The 19,835-nt window shown below is 36.3% G+C and overlaps 1 protein-coding gene across 2 annotated transcripts in view; it reads right to left on the bottom strand.

Annotated features, from left to right (window-relative positions):
• The window catches only part of LOC126284038 (cholesterol transporter ABCA5-like), a 333,206-nt gene that overhangs the window by 108,982 nt on the left and 204,389 nt on the right, over positions 1-19,835 (bottom strand). For both annotated transcript variants that reach the window (XM_049982602.1, XM_049982603.1), the window contains exons 21-22: positions 14,161-14,431; positions 7,927-8,110 (exon numbers count right to left, since the gene is read on the bottom strand). In XM_049982602.1, the coding sequence (XP_049838559.1) occupies positions 7,927-8,110; positions 14,161-14,431 (455 nt within the window). The remainder of the gene's footprint in view (positions 1-7,926; positions 8,111-14,160; positions 14,432-19,835) is intronic.

Here is a 19,835-nt window from a genome sequence, read left to right as displayed (position 1 = left end):
GGTGATCAGATCTTTCCTTACATAAATTTTTAGCTGTCTCACTGGAAAATCCATGATGGACAGTGGGGCCCCTGGGGTCAGAGATGACAGTGGCTCTCTCTCTCTCTCTCTCTCTCTCTCTCTCTCTCTCTCTCTCTCTCTCTCTCTGTGTGTGTGTGTGTGTGTGTGTGTGTGTGTGTGTGTGTGTGTGTGTGGCCTTCTGACATCTACATGCAACCGCCTGAGTAATGGACATAAAAGTAACTTACATTCTCAGTGGAGTTCAGCAGTGTGTACTCTGTCTCCCATCACAAATGGCGAAATTGCAGCTTGTGTATACTGTTCAGCATGCCAACTTGCTTTTAAGTGTCGCTAAGCCTAATCGTGCATGAATTGTCATGTTACAGTAGAAGTTGTGTATCCCACAGAGACACAATTTGAACATTCAACACTATCATGAGACAAAAAACTTTAAAGATCAACCACATAATGGTTACCTGTATTTAACTACATCAGCTGATAGCTGCTGCCTACAAGTTACAGCTATTAAGGACCGAAAGGTGACTGCAACATATATATGCACTACGTTCTTGAGGGCAACTGGGAGGATTTTTTGAGCCACACAGTAGCAACTATATCTACAGAATTCATTTCATCTCCAGGCATCCATTAAGACCAACTATATGAGCCCCTCGGGGATTGTGGTGTATCAAGAAAGTTGATAAGAGAATGCCTGAGAGAAAGCTGGTTAAATGATGCTGATAATTTTCATGGAAGTAGGCAGTGAGGGTGGTGGCAGTAATGTAGCAACATGAGTCTCAGGTATGAAGTCCCACAGATTCAGCAGGGAACAGGATCCTCAAAACTACTGTCAACATTTCAACAGTGGGTTAATCTTTGCAAATGATAATGCAATAACAACCTGCACTTGCTCCATGTACACCTACCTCTCGCAGGCAGGGATTAACCAAATGGAAATGTGACTGAGCACACAAGGAACCAGCTGAAACCTACACAGGAATCCTCCTTGCATTCTGGCACGTCTCAGGAGGGCTGCCATAAAGGAGTGGGACAGGCCCGAGCACCCATGTCTCTACGAACTTGTGAACAGCATGCCAGGAAGAATTCGAGAATTATACAAAACTTAGGATGGAGAAACACTATAGTGAATGTTACTAATTTCACAAGTGTGCACTACTGGACACACTGTCTTTACTGTGTATTCTTGTTTTGTTTTATTTTCAAAGTAATAATTATTTTTTAGTTTCAGAAGGCCTAGGCTTTCATTCACTGCTTTCCTTGAATCTAAGAGCAGACATATTCCCAAATACACAGGTTTCTAAACTTTTCTTAGCAATTTAAATTGTCTTTTTGTATAATAGCTTTGAGTGTTGAAGAAACCACAACTATATGAACACTTCCTCTTTAATCAGTAAGGGATACAACATAGTGTCTTTCTTCAAGCAAAAATAAAAACAAAAGTTGTGTACCGAAGGTTCTACAACACAGTGTACATATTTAAGTACTCTGTAATACAGTGTAAATATTATCTCTGGAGAACACCATGAAAAAAAATTATTTAAAAACTGCTAACACATTTAAGTCATGAGATCTTCCCTTTGTGACTGACAGATGACACATGGGGCAGTTCACATCTGATGCAAGAGCATGAAATGTAGAAAAGTGGAACAGCTCCATTCCTTATATACACATTCTTTTTTCTTCTTACCTGCTGCTTTTTTATATGTAAGGCACATACCATGATTACAGAAAATTTTGCTAAATTATGATTAAATTGTATTTTGCTAAACTTTCTTTACATTGGCTTATAGCACATATTTACAACATGTATGAGGTCTGAATATAGATCACTGTAACTATGCATTGTGTTTGTTTCCCAGAGCACATGGCACACAAAGATTAGATTAGATTAGATTTACTTTCATTCCAATTGATCCATAGTGAGAAGGTCCTCCAGGTTGTAGAACATTTCAGAAAAGCAACAATACATGACAAATATTTACAACTCAAACAAATAAGCTAATGTACCATTCCACAGGTCCCAAGTGGCATGGTTGTCATTTTTAATGAATGCTGTATGAAAGAATCATTTTACAAATAGCAATAAATTTAAAATAAGAAATGTTTTTTATTTATTTATACGGTAATAATCGTGTAGTACAACTACTAAATAATTATTTACAATGAACACATTACTGCACTGAAATGGTGAAGAAGTTAGATTATATACATATAAAAACAAAGATGTAAATAAAACAGAAAGAAACTTCCACATGGGAAAATATATTAAAAACAAGATTCCAAGACTTACCAAGCGGGAAAGCGCCGGCAGACAGGCACATGAACAAAACACACAAACACACACACAGAATTACGAGCTTTCGCAACTGGCAGTTGCTTCGTCAGGAAAGAGGGAAGGAGAGGGAAAAATGAAAGGATGTGGGTTTTAAGGGAGAGGGTAAGGAGTCATTCCAATCCCGGGAGCGGAAAGACTTCCCTTAGGGGAAAAAAAGGACAGGTGTACACTCGCACACACACACACATATCCATCCGCACATACACAGACACAAGCAGACATATGTACTTTTTTCCCCTTAAGGTAAGTCTTTCCGCGTCCGGGATTAGAATGACTCCTTACCCTCTCTCTTAAAACTCACATTCTTTCGTCTTTCCCTCTCCTTCCCTCTTTCCTGATGAAGCAACCATTGGTTGTGAAAGATTGAATTTTGTGTGTGTGTGTTTGAGTTTATTTGCGTGTCTATCAACATGCCAATGCTTTCGTTTGGTAAGTTACATCTTCTTTGTTTTTAGATGAAACGATGTGGGTTACACACACACACACACACACCTATCCGCACATATACAGACACAAGCAGACATTTGTAAAGGCAAAGAGTTTCGGCAGAGATGTCAGTCGAGGAGGAAGTACAGAGGCAAAGATGTTGTTGAGTGACAGGTGAGGTATGAGCGGCGGCAACTTGAAATTAGTGGAGGTTGAGGCCTGGTGGGTGGACAAAGGCAGACAGTGTTTGTTGGTAATAAGGATCACCCTGTGGCTAAACATGCCTTGGTGCATGGCCAGCACATCTTGGCACAGTGTTACACAGTCCGGGTTATCTGGATACTTCCCACTAAAACGAACCTATCAGAACTCCAGAGATGGGAACTTGCCCTTCAGTATATCCTCTCTTCCCATTACCCACCAGGACTTAACCTCCGCTAATTTCAAGTTGCCGCCACTCATACCTCACGTGTCACTCAACAACATCTTTGCCTCTGTACTTCCGCCTCGACTGACATCTCTGCCCAAACTCTTTGCCTTTACAAATGTCTGTGTGTGTGTGTGTGTGTGTGTGTGTGTGTGTGTGTGTGTGTGTGTGTGTGTGTGCGCGGCACGCGAGCGAGTGTATACCTGTCCTTTCCCCCCCTAAGGTAAGTCTTTCCACTCCCGGGATTGGAATGATACCTTACCCTCTCCCTTAAAACCCACATCCTTTCGTCTTTCCCTCTCCTTCCCCCTTTTCTGATGACGCAACCATGGGTTGTGAAAGCTTGAATTTTGTATGTGTGTTTGTGTTTGTTTGTGTGTCTATCAACATACCAACGCTTTTGTTTGGTAAGTTACATCATCTTTGTTTTCCGATATATATATACACAGTCAGGTCTACTGAGATATTCATCAATGGAGTAGAAGGAGTTGGCGACCAATAAATCCCTTAGGCTTCTCTTAAACTGAATTTCATGGGGGGTTAAGCTTTTTATGGCTGCTGACATCATGTTGAAAATGTGTGTTCCTGAATAATGCACACCTTTTCATACAAGAGTAAGTGCCTCTAATCCTTGTGAAAATTATTCTTATTTCTAGTATTGATTCCATGAATTGAGCTGTTGGTTTGAAAAAGTGATATATTTTTAATGGCAAATTTCATTTAGGAATAAATATATTGGGAAGCAGTAGTTAGTATCCCTAGTTCCCTAAACAGGCTTCTGCAGGATGTTCTTGAGTTCACACCACATATAACTCTTACTGCACATTTTTGTGCCTGGAAAACTTTAGCTTGGCTTGGCTTGATGAATTGCCCAAAAAATAATCCCATATGACATTATGGAATGAAAGTAAGCATAGTATTCCAGCTTTTTCATTTTTATATCCCCTATGTCTGACACAATTCGCATTGTAAATAGAGATTTGTTATGATGCTTCAGCAGTTCTGTGGTGTGCTCCTCCCAGTTGAATTTATTATCAAGGTGTAATCCCAAAAATTTAACACTGTCCACTACTTCTACCTGCTTGTCATAGTATGTTAGGCATATACTTGTGGGACACCCTTTACGAGTTCTGAACTGCATGTAGTGTGTTTTTTCAAAGTTTAGTGAATGTCCACAAATATTTTATTAGCTGACCTTTCTAAGATTACACTAGATTTGCTATTTATAGCAATGTTTGAAGCATTGGCAAACAAAACAAACTTGGCTTCTGGTAATGTTACTGATGAACAGTCATTGATATACGCAAGAAAGAGTAAGGGGCCTAAAACGGAACCTTGTGGGACCCCACATGTGACTAGTTCCCAGTTGGATGATGCCTGATAGCTTGATACATGTCTTTTTCCTAATAACACTCTGTTTTCTGCCAGATATAAGATTTGAACAATTTTGCAGCATTTCCTGTTACACTATAATATTCTAATTTACTGAAAAGGATATTGTGATTTACACAGTCAAATGCCTTTGACAGATCACTAAATATACCAGTTGCCTGCAATTTTTTGTCTAATGAATTAAGCACATTTTAAGCACATTTTCACTGTAAGTGTAGATAGCCTTCTTAATATCAGAACCCTTTAGAAATCCGAACTGTGACTTTGACAGTATGTTATTTGAGATAAGATGGTTATAAAGCCAATTGTACATTACTTTTTCTAAAATTTTTGATAACGCTGGCAAAAGTGAAATTGGATGGAAATTTGATGCTATTTCTTTGTCTCCTTTCTTAAACAGTGGCTTAAATTCAGCATATTTCAACCACTCAGGAAATATTCCACTGATAAATGTCTGGTTAGACAGATAGCTTAATATGTTACTTAACTCAGAATCACATTCTTTAATTAACTTTGTTGATATTTCATCATATCCACTAGATGTTCTTGATTTTAAAGATTTTATGATGGATATTATTTCTGCTGTGGTAGTGAGGGTCAAATTCATATTATGGAAGTTACTTGAAATGTCTGGTCTGAGGTATTATATAACAGCATCTACAGAACCTGACAACCCCATCTTGTCAGTAAGAGTTATAAAATGTTTGTTAAAAAGTTCTGCAACACTATACACCTCTGTCACCAATGAATCATTTACTCTTAATGCTATTTGTCCCTATTCATTTCTGGCTCTACCAGTCTCCTCCTTACTATATCCCATATAATCTTTATTCTGTAATCTGATATGACAATCTTTTCCTTGTAATATATTGGCTTTGATTTCTGTATTACAGTCTTTAATATTTTGCAGTCTTTCTTGTAATGTGCTGTAACATCAACATCGGAACTGTTTTGGAGTGACAGATACAGTTTTCTTTTTGTTTAACAAGATACCCCAATTCCTTGAATAATCCATGGCTACTTTGTAGACTTTGCTCTAACCTTGGTACGTTTTGGGGGAAAACAGTGTTTGAATAAGGTAAGCACTTTATTAGCAAAAGTGTTATATTTTTCATTCATGCCATGAGCACTGTAAACATCAGTCCAGTGAATGTCTCTGAGGAGTGTACTAAAATAAAAATTTTTGGCTTATTGATGACCCTCTTGAGCTCAGATTTAAGAGATTTTATATCCTGTTCAGTATTAACATTTAACAGAAGGAACTGCACGTCATGGTCTGCGAGGCCATTGACTATTGGTTTTGTAATATAATTTTGTTCATTGGACTTTTGTATGAAGATATTATCAATGGCTGTTTGTGAGCAATTGGCTACCCTAGTAGGGAACTTTACAGTGGGAATTAAGTTGAATGATAGTGTTGCTAACTCAAATAAGTTCTTATTGGGAGATTCTTTAAGGAAATCTACATTGAAATCACCAGCAACCACTATTTCTTTGTTTTTGGTTGTTAAATGGGCGAATACAACTTCAAGGTGATTTACAAACAGATTAAAGTTACATGCGGGTGCTTGATATACATTTAATATTATGACGGATTTTTTGTGAAATTCTACTTCTGTTGCACATGCTTCCATATGCTGTTCTAGGCAAAATTTATGAATGTCGGCGTTCTTAAATTTATGACAGTTCCTGATGAATGTGGCAACTCCTCCTTTCTCCATTTCTGATCTACAAAAGTGAGTTGCTAACCTAAACCCTGTAACACTTAAAAGTTCTATACCAGTGGTCACATGATGTTCAGAGAGGCAGATTATGTATAGGTTTGAAGACTAATTCATCTATGCAGATAATTAATTTATTAATTTTATTTCTCAGTCATCAAATATTTTGATGCAATAAAGATAGCTGACATTTCACATTGACTGAGTTAAAATTGGGCATTGTTAAAAAATCTGCTGACTGTTGAAAATTCTTAACCAATAGCTGTATATGCTAATGTAATAAACTAGAATTATGTTTTTGGTTTCTTTCTCAAACTGAAGGTTTGTCTCAGTCCTAACCTTTCTTAAAAGTTGGTTTCTTTCTGTCCTCGCTACCCTAAAAAGGAGTCTTTTCTGAACCCTATAACCACTGGTATTTGATAACTCATGACAGGGCCTCCCCACTTTAACTTTCCTGCTATTTTCCCAGCCAGTTTACCCTTCCCCTTCCTGTTGAGGTGGAGGCCATGGCTAGTATAATCCCACCAAATGAGAGAATCAACAGGAACCAGATTAATGTGTGACCCTGCACCCAACATAAGCAGCCGTTCCAACTCCAAATTAACCCTCTTGACAGAAGAGCTAAAATGAGGTTGGTTATGGCGCCCAAGAACAGATACAAACTCAACGCTAATATTATTTGATGCTGATGCAATCTTTGCCATGTCACACTATACTGTACCCAGGATCTCTGTCAATACTATTACCTGCGCCACCCACTATAACCATGGTGTCTTCCTTAGTGAAATCTTTGCAAAGTGATCCTAAATCCTCTGTCACCTGCTCCAGACCAGCACTAGGTTAAAAAAATTGGTGACCTGGTATTCTGACCCTAGTTCATCCTGCGAAAGTTGGCCAACACCTCTTCCATGGGAACTGCCTAACAACAACACTTTCTTTCTCTTTACTGATTTCTCTACATTCTTGCTTTTCAATTTGCTGCTGAAAGTTTGTTGTGCCCTGTCTACACTTGCAACTGCTTGAGGCTCACCAGCTTCTAACTGAAGCAACAGGTCAAATCTATTTTCAACATTCACCATGAAGCTGTCAGACAAAGTTCTAGGCCTGTTCCTCCTGTTGCCTGTTGCCACTTCCCACCTCTCTTTACCCTTCTCCCTCCTCAACCTGTCAAGATCTCCCATGGCCTTGTCTAACTCAGCCTGAAGGGCGGCAATTTTCCCCTCCTGTTCTAGTATCTTCCTATCTCTACTACAAATCCTACTAAACCACTGATGAGTGTCATTTACTTCCCTATTCCCACATCACTACAGTTGCCCACACGGAAAAAACTACAGCAACCTAACAATTCTACGGCAAGTCAAGCACTTTTCACTCATGATAAACATAATAGAGTATTAAGAATAAGTCAGTTAAATTACAGATAAACACGAAAATATAGTTCCACAAATTTGGCCTATGCGCAACTGTGTGTAAACAAAAACAATAGTGCAAAGTTTCTCAAATAACAACTTAAACTTTACGCTACTTTCCGGAAAAGATGAATACAGGGGCTGAATTGCACATTACTACATATTAAATGGTTGGTGTTTATTTTAGCATAGTACCTCACGATCATAGACCATGTCCACTGCAAGACTCACTGGAACTAAGACAAAGATCATCCCTATGAACAAAGCAGAGGAGAATGTTCCCATATTGAATTCTTCAGGTTGTGATGTCTGCTGGAATGGATGTGTCTTCACAACTATTGGCTGAACATCCACATCATTCACAGATGCCATCACCATTCTGCAATGAATAGTATAGATATTATTTAATGGTATCCAGGGCAATGGACACTATTCTTAGATCAACTACAAAGAACACCACACTTAGATTCACTAAACTATTCTAATTTATGATCTTAATTACAGCATGTATTTTTAAGTACTATCATTATTGTTACTACAACCAATTTTTGTACTGAGATATGCAACATATCAATCATGTTTCCTCTAATTTTTAATAAATTTACAACAACATATATCCAATGCAGAAATTAAGCTCAACAGACTAAATATTGGTCGCCTCTTTAAAACATCACACTGGCCAGCTCATAGTGGTGTAGACAGTGGAGAAATGGTATTAGGTGCCATGTAACCGAGTTGCTGGTGTATCATGTCCAGTGCATCTTTAGTAAAAGTAAGATGGTACCAAACTATCAAAAAGAATGAAACAAGTACCTGGGTTCCCGCCACAATTCTATAGATTTTGTGTGTTGGGGCAATCATTTCACGAACAGTTGGGAACACACATCCTTTAAGGACAGGAAGAGGGGGACATTAATCCTATGGTATTAGTGAACTAATGAGATTCGTAAAGGGACACCCTCCCCTAGCATTACTTTTTCTCAACCAAAAAATATTTACGAAGTTATTGAACAGGTTAATATTATGTCAACTGTATTGCTAAAAGAATTGCGTATGATTTTGTACATGACGTATTATATTTCAGGCTAAAATGTATAAAAAGAAATTACTTTATTTTTGTTGTTACAATTGATACACACTAACTCTGTGTGTACTGTTAAAATTACTTTTCTTTTAGAAACATTTGAAATTATAAAATATCTGGCACCCTATTACTAATTGCGCAATCGGATGATACTTATTATGTTTATTACTGAATTCATTTATAAAATAATGATACAAATTGCTGGAAATTCATTTCTCAAGAAAATTTGTAAACTCTTTGGAATATCATTAGTACTGCAGAATGGATTAGTAGTGAGCATGCCTCTGATGTGATTGGACATGTTTTTTATGTTTGGCAATAACAATGTAATTTTCAATTGTAAAGACAGTGTTATATATGAAAATGTGAAAGAATAAAAATTATAGAAACAGAAATTACTTCTTAGGCAATTCTTTCAAAATTTATCATGTCAATTGCAACCATGAGAACCTTTAAAGTCAAAAAATTTTCAGTTTCAAGAATCAGCCCCTAGACGTGAAGAAATGGAGCCAACTACGAGAAAAGGAGATAAGTAAAAAGTCTATTGTAAATCTTACTCCCTTGAAGCTTATTAAAAGAGTTAATTATGGAATGAGTGACAATCACTAAATGATGTGAGGGACAGGTAGATTACAGATTCGAACCTAGGATCCCAAAATTGATCTCATTTGTAGAGAGCTTAGTAGAGAGTCTGTATGGGAAACAATCTGTGTGAAAGTAAGCATCAGTGATGTGTCAGACATGGTGACCAGCTGCTTTTCTAGACCACCTACCTCAGCTGCTGTTGTGATAGAATACTTTAGAGAGAACTGAATCTAGTAGGTAAATTTCCTGATCATGCTGTGGTAATAGGGTAATATTTCAACTTACCAGCTACTGACAGGAGAGAGCCATGTGATTAAAACAAGTGTCAAGGACAAGGATTTGTGCAAGGCTGTTCTGAATGATTTTTCTGAAAATTACATTGAGAAGTTAATTTTAATAACTTAATTGTGAAGCTGTCGTGGTAACACCTAAAATTTTCAATTCAAATAACTCATTTATCATATGGCTGTTCTATTATCAATGACTACCGCTATCAAAGGGAACAGTAAAAATGTATAAGAATATTTCTGTTTGATAAGTTTAACAGGAAATACATCACAGACTATCTGCATAGTCAACATGGAATACTTACACATGGAGGAGGAAGTCTACAAATGCTAGAAATGTAGGTTTGCCTTTCCTTAATCTTTCTTCTAAGGTAAGTCGTAAGGTCAGTATTGCCTCACTGATAGACACACCGATATTTTGCAACATGATGTCCCACAAACAATCCAGACAAATATTATCAATTTTACATTTTTCCAACAACAACAATAAACTGTATAATGCTGATCAGCTTTTCAAAATGCAATTTGCAATTGATTATTTTTCCAAAAAGTTTAAAGAAACATTTAATCTAACTCAAAACATCTCAATTGATGAAGGAATGATACCATGGTATAGACAGTTAAATTTTAAAGTTACAATCCCTCAAAAATTACAAAATATAGCGTTCTCATTCGGATGCTGTGTGATTCAAGTACAGAATACATTTCCTCATTCAAGATGTATTCTTGCACTGGACAACCTTAAGCAAACACAATGATGGAACTGTTGTCACTTTCTTATGGAATGTGGCATCAAATCTACATGGGGAATTATTATAATAGTGTAGAACTAGCAGAGAAGTTACTAGAAAGAAAATTTGAGTTTGTGGAACGATACAGCAAAACAGAGGATTTCTGGAAAAATTAAAGTGCACAAAAGTCAATGTGTTTGAAGCCTGTCATCAATGGAAAGGTGACAAGCGGCCAGCGACACAGATGCACATGACTAAAGGCCTATCCTGCTAAAAACAATGTGTTGTACAAATACGGAACAAATTTTATGCTCTCATAATGAAGGTATCGTCAGCAGGGAAGAACCTTGTGGAACTCAGGTTGCTCTGATCTTAAATGAGATTCTGGAAGTAGCAGAGAGAGGCAACCACATTAATGTTTTATTCCTTGCCTTACACAGGGTGTCCAACAAAGCTCTGTACTGTCACATAGTGAACAAAATATGAGCTTATGGCGTACCGCAGCCTTGTGATCTGATTTAGCACATTCTACCGGGCTGAACTTAATGTGTGGTCCTAAACAGGAAGAAACTGACAGACGGTAAAGTAGCTCAGAGCATATATAACAAGAATGTCAATGTTTACAATAACATACATAAATATAAATTATCTCCTGGATAAAATAATAAGTTCCAAAATACTGTTAGTGGGTGGAGCCAGTTTACTTAGGGAATCAAGTAGTTAAATGCAGGGAGATCTACAAGAATCAGTGTTTTGGTGCAGACAGTGGAAGTTTATCCACATCATAAACAAATTTATTGTGTTGTCCAAAAATAGGTGGGAGGATAGGATGGTATGATAGTGTTAGCTGAAGTACTGTCCACCACATCCTGTAAGTTGGCTTGTGAAATATAAATTTAGATTTAGATGTGAATCAATATGCATTAGCTACTTATAGCATGTACTGTAGGTATAGAAGCTCTAGTTTGGCGTACGTTTCTTCATAGGCCGCTAGCCTATGATCCTATAAAAGGCTTCCTGAAGGTTTCTTGCTTTCAGTGATGTCACTGATGAGTTCCTGATAATTTTGAAGATATGTTGCTCCACAAAAAAATTACACAGGATACAAAAAATGTAGTAAGGGTTACAAGAACTAACTAGTTAGCACCAGCAAGGAAGTTTGCCAGGCAACGGCAGCTGTAAAAACACAGTTGTAGTCCACATTAAAACTGTTGTGTATATGCTGATCTGTTAATAGAGCAACAATAAATCAACGATGGTCCACAAACATCAAAGGCAATCAGGTCTTTACATGTAGTTAGGTCAACAGATGAATTTAAACTGAAATGATAATAATGTATATCATGATTACAAAGTAAACAAACTACACTAATTCAGGATCATTTAAAATTTGTCACTATTATGCCAATGACATAAGCATGCAGAATAAAATACTAAGGAAAGAAGCAAATAGTGTGTGTTGGTTTTCTGTGTAAAAAATCATCAATCTGATGGTGGACATTTATTAATATTTTTGGCTGAAGATTATTGAATTTTGAAATTTGATTTTGTCTTTTTTCCTCAATGCTTAGGTTCTTGTGTAATCTAATAGTGAGAGTTCATTTTCTGTGGAAATGAGCTATGTCTTTGAATGTGACATCAAATGAAAATAGTCTGCTTTTGATGAACTTCACTGCAGTGCTAGCTTTAATTGTTGGCACTACATTACGCTACACTTTTGCACAACAAATTGTACCAAAAACATAAATAAGAAAAACTTCAGTTTTGTAAACATGTAAATCACTAAAACACTGCTCTGCTTGTTTCTACCAGCCAATCACATACATAATATTTGTTGATATGCAAACACCATTGGCATCACATATGATAGATGGAAAAATTTAAATACTGATGCACAGCTAGTGTTATTGCTACCTTCTTACAGAGCCACATTCATTCATTGGGTTCAACAATTCACAACCAAATTATCACCTTTACACATAACCTAGATCTTTTGGCTACACAATAGATCAGGCTATCACCACAAACTTCATTTGAAAAATTGCAAAAGTGATATTAAATAAACAATCTAAGTGACCTACTTTACCACCAAAAACACATCTGTATGATATCATATGTCCTGTGCTGTGATTGGTTGCTAGAAGAAAACTGAGCAGAAGTCATATTATTTATGTGCTTGTGGAGCTAAATTCCAGTTTTTGGTGGTTTTCATATTTATAATTGTGTACTACAAAAATATACAGTTCATTACATTAACGATCTCCCAAAATCACAGTTTTGATGTGATTTGTAATGTAATATTTGTAAAAAACCAAAAAGGGACAAACACCACAGATACATATGAAGGAAATACTGCAATGCCTGGATTGTATCTTCACACAAGGCTAGCACCTTTTATGGCCACAGATATATGGTAGTCTGTGTTCAAAGTCCTAGGTTTTGTCTTCAAACATAAGACAATGATGAACTCTATTAATGCCAATATGGCAAATAAGTGATGCTTTAGGTGTATCTGAAATGAGAGGTTTCAAATATGCATATATTCTAAAGAAATACAAATCTTCATAATTTAGGGGATAAGCAACTTTCCATGCCAGCAGGAGGTGTAGATACTGTTGAATGTTATGCTGAAAGTTAATACAGACTCCAGGTGTCTATTTCCACGCTGAGGTAAAGTTTTATACTATCAGCAGCTATTGTTTCAAAGGAGAACTATGAAGTTACGAAAAAACTTTCTTTTGAAAAACTTTCGATGGTTTTTGGCTATTGAGCTTTTTTCCTTTAACTGATTACATTTAATAGGTTTAATGTAAATGATTTCTTTGTTTTTAATTATTTAAATAAATGTTATCTGTAATGTCAACAAATATAATATAACTAATAGGTATATTAATCGCTGGAAAAATCCATAATAGAATAATAACAATATGATGAGAAGGATAGACTGCTACTCAGCATATAGAGGAGATGTTGAGTTGCAGACAGGCAGAACAAAACGACTGCCAAACAAGTGAGCTTTTGAGTAAAAAGCCTTCTTTTAAAGTGGACAAAAGACAAACACACACACACACACACACACACACACACACACACACACACACACACACACACAAGCACACACACACAAGCACACACAAAAGCATAATTCACTCACACATTACCAGTGTCTCCAGCTGCTGAAGTCGTGAATGGCTGAAACAGTGTTTTTTTTGTGTGTGTGTGTGTGTGTGTGTGTGTGTGTGTGTGTGTGTGTGTGTGTGTGTGTGTGTGTGTGTGTGTGTGTACTTTAAGGAGAGGCCTTTTGGCTCTGCTTCTTCAGCAGTCTTTTTGTTGTGCCTGCCTGGAACTCAACATCTCCACTATCTGGTGAGTAGTAATCAATCCTATTAATAGATATATTTTCATTGTCATCATACAGCAACAGTAAAAAAACAATGAAGTAAGACAAAAATAAGAAACACAATACTTCAGAAATAATCCACCAGAAACTAACACCCAAATTGGCAAAACATAAAACTGAAATAAACCATAAAATAAAACAATTTTTTCCTGTCCTGTCCTCACAAATAAATAGTTAAGAACAATGAACTACACTTTCTTTTTGAGGTGTTATTCAAGTTTCTTCTCATACTGCATTCTTAACTTTGCATCCTTAAATCTAAAAGAAGCATACACCTTTAAGAATAATTTGTACTATTCTAAAAAAGAAAATTTATAAAAAATATTGTATCATACATCATACTTGTAAAATGCATTGCTAATGGTATTCATTATTATTGGCAAAGAATGCTGTGCTGTGTCATTATATATCACTGTGAGGCTGAGTTGTGGAATATCATATGTATTGACATTCATTGCAGCCATATGGGGTGCTATATCCAACAGAAGAGAAAAATTTCCATTGTACATTTCAACAGACGTTGCCCCACTTATTTCAAGATTTTGAATAAATTCATCCAGGTCTTCTGATGTAGCGTTATGCACAACAAACTTCCTGTTACCTTCATAAGTATCTGAAACGAAACAAAAAAATTATATAAGTATTACTTATATATATGATATTGTTACAGAATAATGCCCACATTTCAACAAAAAAAGTAGATGCACTAAAAGTCAGTAGTTTACAATGTGCATAACCAAGTTATATATGGATGTGATAGTGAATTTGCTAAACTTACATTTACATCTAATTCTGTAAACCACTTCACGGTAGCAAGTTGGGAATGTACCAATAACATGAATACCCTTTTCTCAAATTTAACTTATGAATGGTACATAGTATGTAAAAGGAATGACAGCAGATACTGAATGGATACAAAGCACAAAAGCATGAATGGTCACAGTTTCATTTGATCCGAGGGAGAGTCATGAAGATGTTTAAAGAACTGAACTGGCAGATGCTTTAAGGTAAAATGCAATTTATTCCATGGAAACCTACTTAGAAAATTTCTAGAACCAACCTTAACTGATGGAGCAAAGAATACATTATAACCCCCTTTGTTTCAGTCACATAGGGATCATGAAGACTAGACTAGACTATTACAGCACACAAACAGGAATTTAAGGTATCATTCTTCCCAAGCACCATACGTGAATGAACAGGATAAAATCCTAGTAACTGATACAATGAGATGTATCCTTTGTTATGCCCTTTGCTGTGATTTACGGAGTATAGGTGTACACTGATAACCCAAAACACTATGACCACTGTCCACTGTGAGGTTGGATGCTGCCTGGTGATGCTGTGGGCACATGGCATGCTATGAAAAGTATGTGAGTGCAGCAGAGATGGATGGGGAATCACCTTAGTGAATATGTGGGCTACAATGGGAAAAATCCACTGAGATAAGTGACTTTCTCAAGAAACAGATTATTATTATTATTATTATCATTATTATTATTATTATCATCATCATCATCATCATCATCATCATCACCATCATCGATTATTCCCATTTAAAGAGAGCTTTTGAACTTGAATTCCTTTATGATAATTGTTTATGATTTTTCTGAGCCCAAATTTTCTTCATGTGTTCACTGTGTTTTTTTCTTTGACTCAGCTGTCCATTTGCATCCTGGTCTCTTCTGTGTTGTGTCAATTTTATGTTTTTTGATGATGTTCCTGAATTCAGTTCTATTTTCTGCATCATTTACTGTTATGTGTGCTTGTCTGAGGCCCTCTTCAACTTCTTTTATCCATTTTGTTATTCCCCTGCCTGAGTTGATGACTAGAATTATTTTTTAAATTCTGTTTTCATTCATCCTGTGGATATGTCCATAGAACTGCATTATTGTATCTGTAACCTTTTCTGTGTATTAATATAATTCTGATGTTGGTCTCTACTTCCAGATTCCTTGCTCTTGTACTGGGCCAAAAATTTTCCCGAGAATTTTGCTTTCTTGTTTCTCTATTTCTTCAATTTTCCACCTATTTGTGTTGTTTCAGATGCATACAGTGCCTCTGGAAGTGTTGTAGTGCCTCAATTTTGCGTTAATGGATATGGACTTTTTGTTATAATAGTTCCACTTGATTTTATATACTTTATGTAGTTTTTTTATTCTATCATCATTGGTCTTTAGGTTGATCCCTGATGGCTGGATGCTTTCTCCCAGGTACTTAAAATGTGGTACTTGTATGATTTTCCCATGGGTTGTCACAATAGGCAATTTGTCTTGTGGCACTCTTTCTATGTACTGGGTTTTCTCATACAGATTTGCAGGCCAGTTCTTGGTGCAATTTTGAGTAACTTCTCTATGGCGTTAGTGGCTTCTTTTCTATTATTTGTGAGGATTGCAAGGTCATCTGCAAAAGCTAAACACTTCACATTGAATCTATTATCTTTTCTAATGCCAATTTGGATTCCTTTGACTTCTTTTTCCCATGTCCTGAAAATTTTTTCAAGAATGATATTAAACAGTAATGGTGAAAGTCCGTCACCCTGTTGCACTCCAGTTTGAATTTCAAATGGTTTAGAGATATCCCCCATAAATTTAACCTTGGAGACTGTGTCAGTTAATGTTTGCCGAATGATTGCTTGTCTTTCTGTCTATGCTGAATTCTTCCAGCGTGTTACAGAGCACTACTCTGTCTATTGAGTTTTAGGCCTTTTTAAAATCTACAAAGGTGACCACTGTGTTTCAGGTGTTTCTCATCTGGAGAATCATCTGGAGAATCATTTTCAGATTCCAGATCTGCTCTGTGCATGATCACCCCTTGCGAAAATCAGCCTGGTATTCTCCTATTTGTCGGTCAGCTTGTTTTTCTAATCAGTTCATGAGAACTTTTGATAGGATTTTATATGTGACCGGCACGAGTGAGATACCCCTATAATTATTTGGTTCAGTTTTGTCCCATTTTTGTGGAGTGGATGGATGAGAGCGCATTTCCATTCAGAAGGGATCTGTTCTGTTTCCCAAATGTTTAATATGATTTTGTGGATTTTTCCTGTTAATCTTTCATCATTTAGTTTTCATAGTTCTGCAATAATTCCATCTTCTCCTGGGGCTCTACTGTTTTTCAGTGTCTTGATAATTTCTACTATTCCACTGACGGTTGGTGGTTTAGCGTCGGGATTTAGTGTAGACATCTGGTAGTGAATATCCTCTGTAGGTCTTTCGCAGTTGAGAAGTTTGTTGAAATTGTCTGAGAGGATTTGGCAGTTATTCTTCATGTTAGTTTCTAGTGAACCATCTGGTTTCTTGAAACAAAGATTGGGTGGCTGGTATCCTGCAATATGTTCTTTACATGTCTCATAAAAATTTCTGGTGTTGTTGCTCTTAAAGTCTTGTTCTATCTCATCTAGTCGCCATTTGTCATATTTTTTTCCCTCTGAATAGTTTTTGATGTTTGTTTTCAGATTTCTAGAAAGTTGTTGCCATTTTTCTAATGTTTTGTGACTACTGAAGTTTTTCCAGGCATTGGTCCTTTCTTCAATTGCTTGGTCATATATTATATTCCACCACCTGTGTTTTCTCCTTCTCGGGGGTTGACCCAATTTCATCATGGGTCCACAAGTTCTGTCCAGTTTGTGGTGTTTGTCTGACTAATTTCCTGTAAGATTTTTTCCTTGTTGAGTTTTATGTATTCGGGGTCTGGTCTCAGCACTTTGATTAGTTTTGCCTTTTTTCTATTGGGATGTAATCTGGTCTTTATCTGTAGAAGATGGTGGTCTGACTAAAAAAATCCTCTTCACGTTTTCACATTCAGAATTTCTGCTGTGTTACTCTTGGAGATGGCCACATGGTCTATCTGGAATTCACCCAACATTGTGTTTTTTGTTGGGTTTTTTAAATTGTGTTGACATAATTATGAGACCGAAATTTTCACAAAAGCTTATCAATCTTTCCCCATTCTTGTTAGTTCTCTTGTGAGCTGTATGGATTCTGGTGATTTTCCTGTATTTTTTCTCTTTGCCTAATTGTGCGTTAAAGTCGCCTAACAAGATTATTACATGGTGTTTGGCAATTTTGTTTGTCGTCTCTTCAATGTCATTCCAGAAGTCGTCCACTTTCTGGGAGTTCTTATTGTTATAGTTATTTGAGGGTGCGTGTGCATTGATCAAGGTATATGCTTTGTTGGCTGACTTGACAAAGAGCATTGATATACATTCTGAGGCAGACTGGAAGTCAATGATAGAGTTGCTGATAGATTTGTGGATTACAAATGCTGTACCAAACTGTTCGAGTCCTTTCTCATTAGTTTTAACTGCTGGTTTTCCTTTGTAGATCCTGTAGTTGTTTGTGTCAAAATAGTTTTTGTCCATAAATCATGTTTCCTGGATTGCAAGGATCATTATTATTATTATTTCTTCTTTCGTATCTCAGACGTTATGTCTGGTCAGAAGTAGAAAGTGACGTGGACCTTGATCATGCGTGACTTACTTTTAACTGTATGGTATATGTTATATTGCATTTAGGAACTTTCGGGTAATTCAAAATGTCTCAATAATTACGGATTTCTGTAGTTGTATATATAAGTTTGGATGTAGCTGTATTGCATTGATGTATTGGTGGATGTTGTGTGGTATGACTCCCATAGTTGATAGTATAATTGGTATAATGTCAACTTTATCCTGATGCCACATATCCTTGACTCCCTCAGCCAGTTGGATGTATTTTTCAATTTTTTCTCCTGTTTTCTTTTGTATATTTATTGTATTGGGTATGCATATTTCAATTAGCTGTGTTAATTTCTTCTTTTTATTGGTAAGTATGATGTCAGGTTTGTTATGTGGTGTTGTTTTATCTGTTATAATGGTTCTGTTCCAGTATAATTTGTATTCATCATTCTCCAGTACATTTTGTGGTGCATACTTGTATGCGGGAACGTGTTGTTTTTTAAGTTTATGTTGTAAGGCAAGCTGTTGATGTATTATTTTTGCTACATTGTCATGTCTTCTGGGGTATTCTGTATTTGCTAGTATAATACATCCGCTTGTGATGTGATCTACTGTTTCTATTTGTTGTTTGCAAAGTCTGCATTTATCTGTTGTGGTATTGGGATCTTTAATATGATTGCTGCAATATCTGGTGTTTATTGTTTCGATCCTGTATTGCAATCATGAATCCTTCCGTCTCAATGTATATATTGCCTTGTCTTAGCCATGTGTTGGATGCGTCTTGATCGATGTGTGGCTGTGTTAGATGATACAGGTGCTTGCCATGTAGTGTTTTCTTTTTCCAATTTACTTTCTTCGTATCTGTTGATGTTATGTGATCTAAAGGGTTGTAGAAGTGGTTATGAAATTGCAGTGGTGTAGCCCATGTATTTAAATGAGTGATAGCTTTGTGTATTTTGCTAGTTTCTGCTCGTTCTAGAAAGAATTTTCTTAAATTGTCTACCTGTCCATAATGTAGGTTTTTTACATCGATAAATCCCCTTCCTCCTTCCTTTCTGCTTAATGTGAATCTTTCTGTTGCTGAATGTATGTGATGTATTCTATATTTGCGGCATTGTGATCGTGTAAGTGTATTGAGTGCTGCTAGTTCTCTGTTACTCCATTTCAGTACTCCAAATGAGTAGGTCAATAGTGGTATAGCATAAGTATATATAGCTTTTGTCTTGTTTCTTGCTGTCAATTCTGTTTTCAGTATTTTTGTTAGTCTTTGTCTATATTTTTCTTTTAGTTCTTCTTTAATATTTGTATTGTCTATTCCTATTTTTTGTCTGTATCCTAGATATTTATAGCCATCTGTTTTTTTCCATCGCTTCTATGCAGTCGCTGTGGTTATCCAATATGTAATCTTCTTTTTTAGTGTGTTTTCCCTTGACTATGCTATTTTTCTTACATTTGTCTGTTCCAAAAGCCATATTTATATCATTGTTGAATACTTCTGTTATCTTTAGTAATTGGTTGAGTTATTGATTTGTTGCTGCCAGTAGCTTTAGATCATCCATGTATAGCAAATGTGTGATTT

Source organism: Schistocerca gregaria, chromosome 8, assembly GCF_023897955.1.
Source record: "Schistocerca gregaria isolate iqSchGreg1 chromosome 8, iqSchGreg1.2, whole genome shotgun sequence".
NCBI classification, from domain to species: domain Eukaryota; kingdom Metazoa; phylum Arthropoda; class Insecta; order Orthoptera; family Acrididae; genus Schistocerca; species Schistocerca gregaria.
This window is presented reverse-complemented; position numbering and strand designations above follow the sequence as displayed.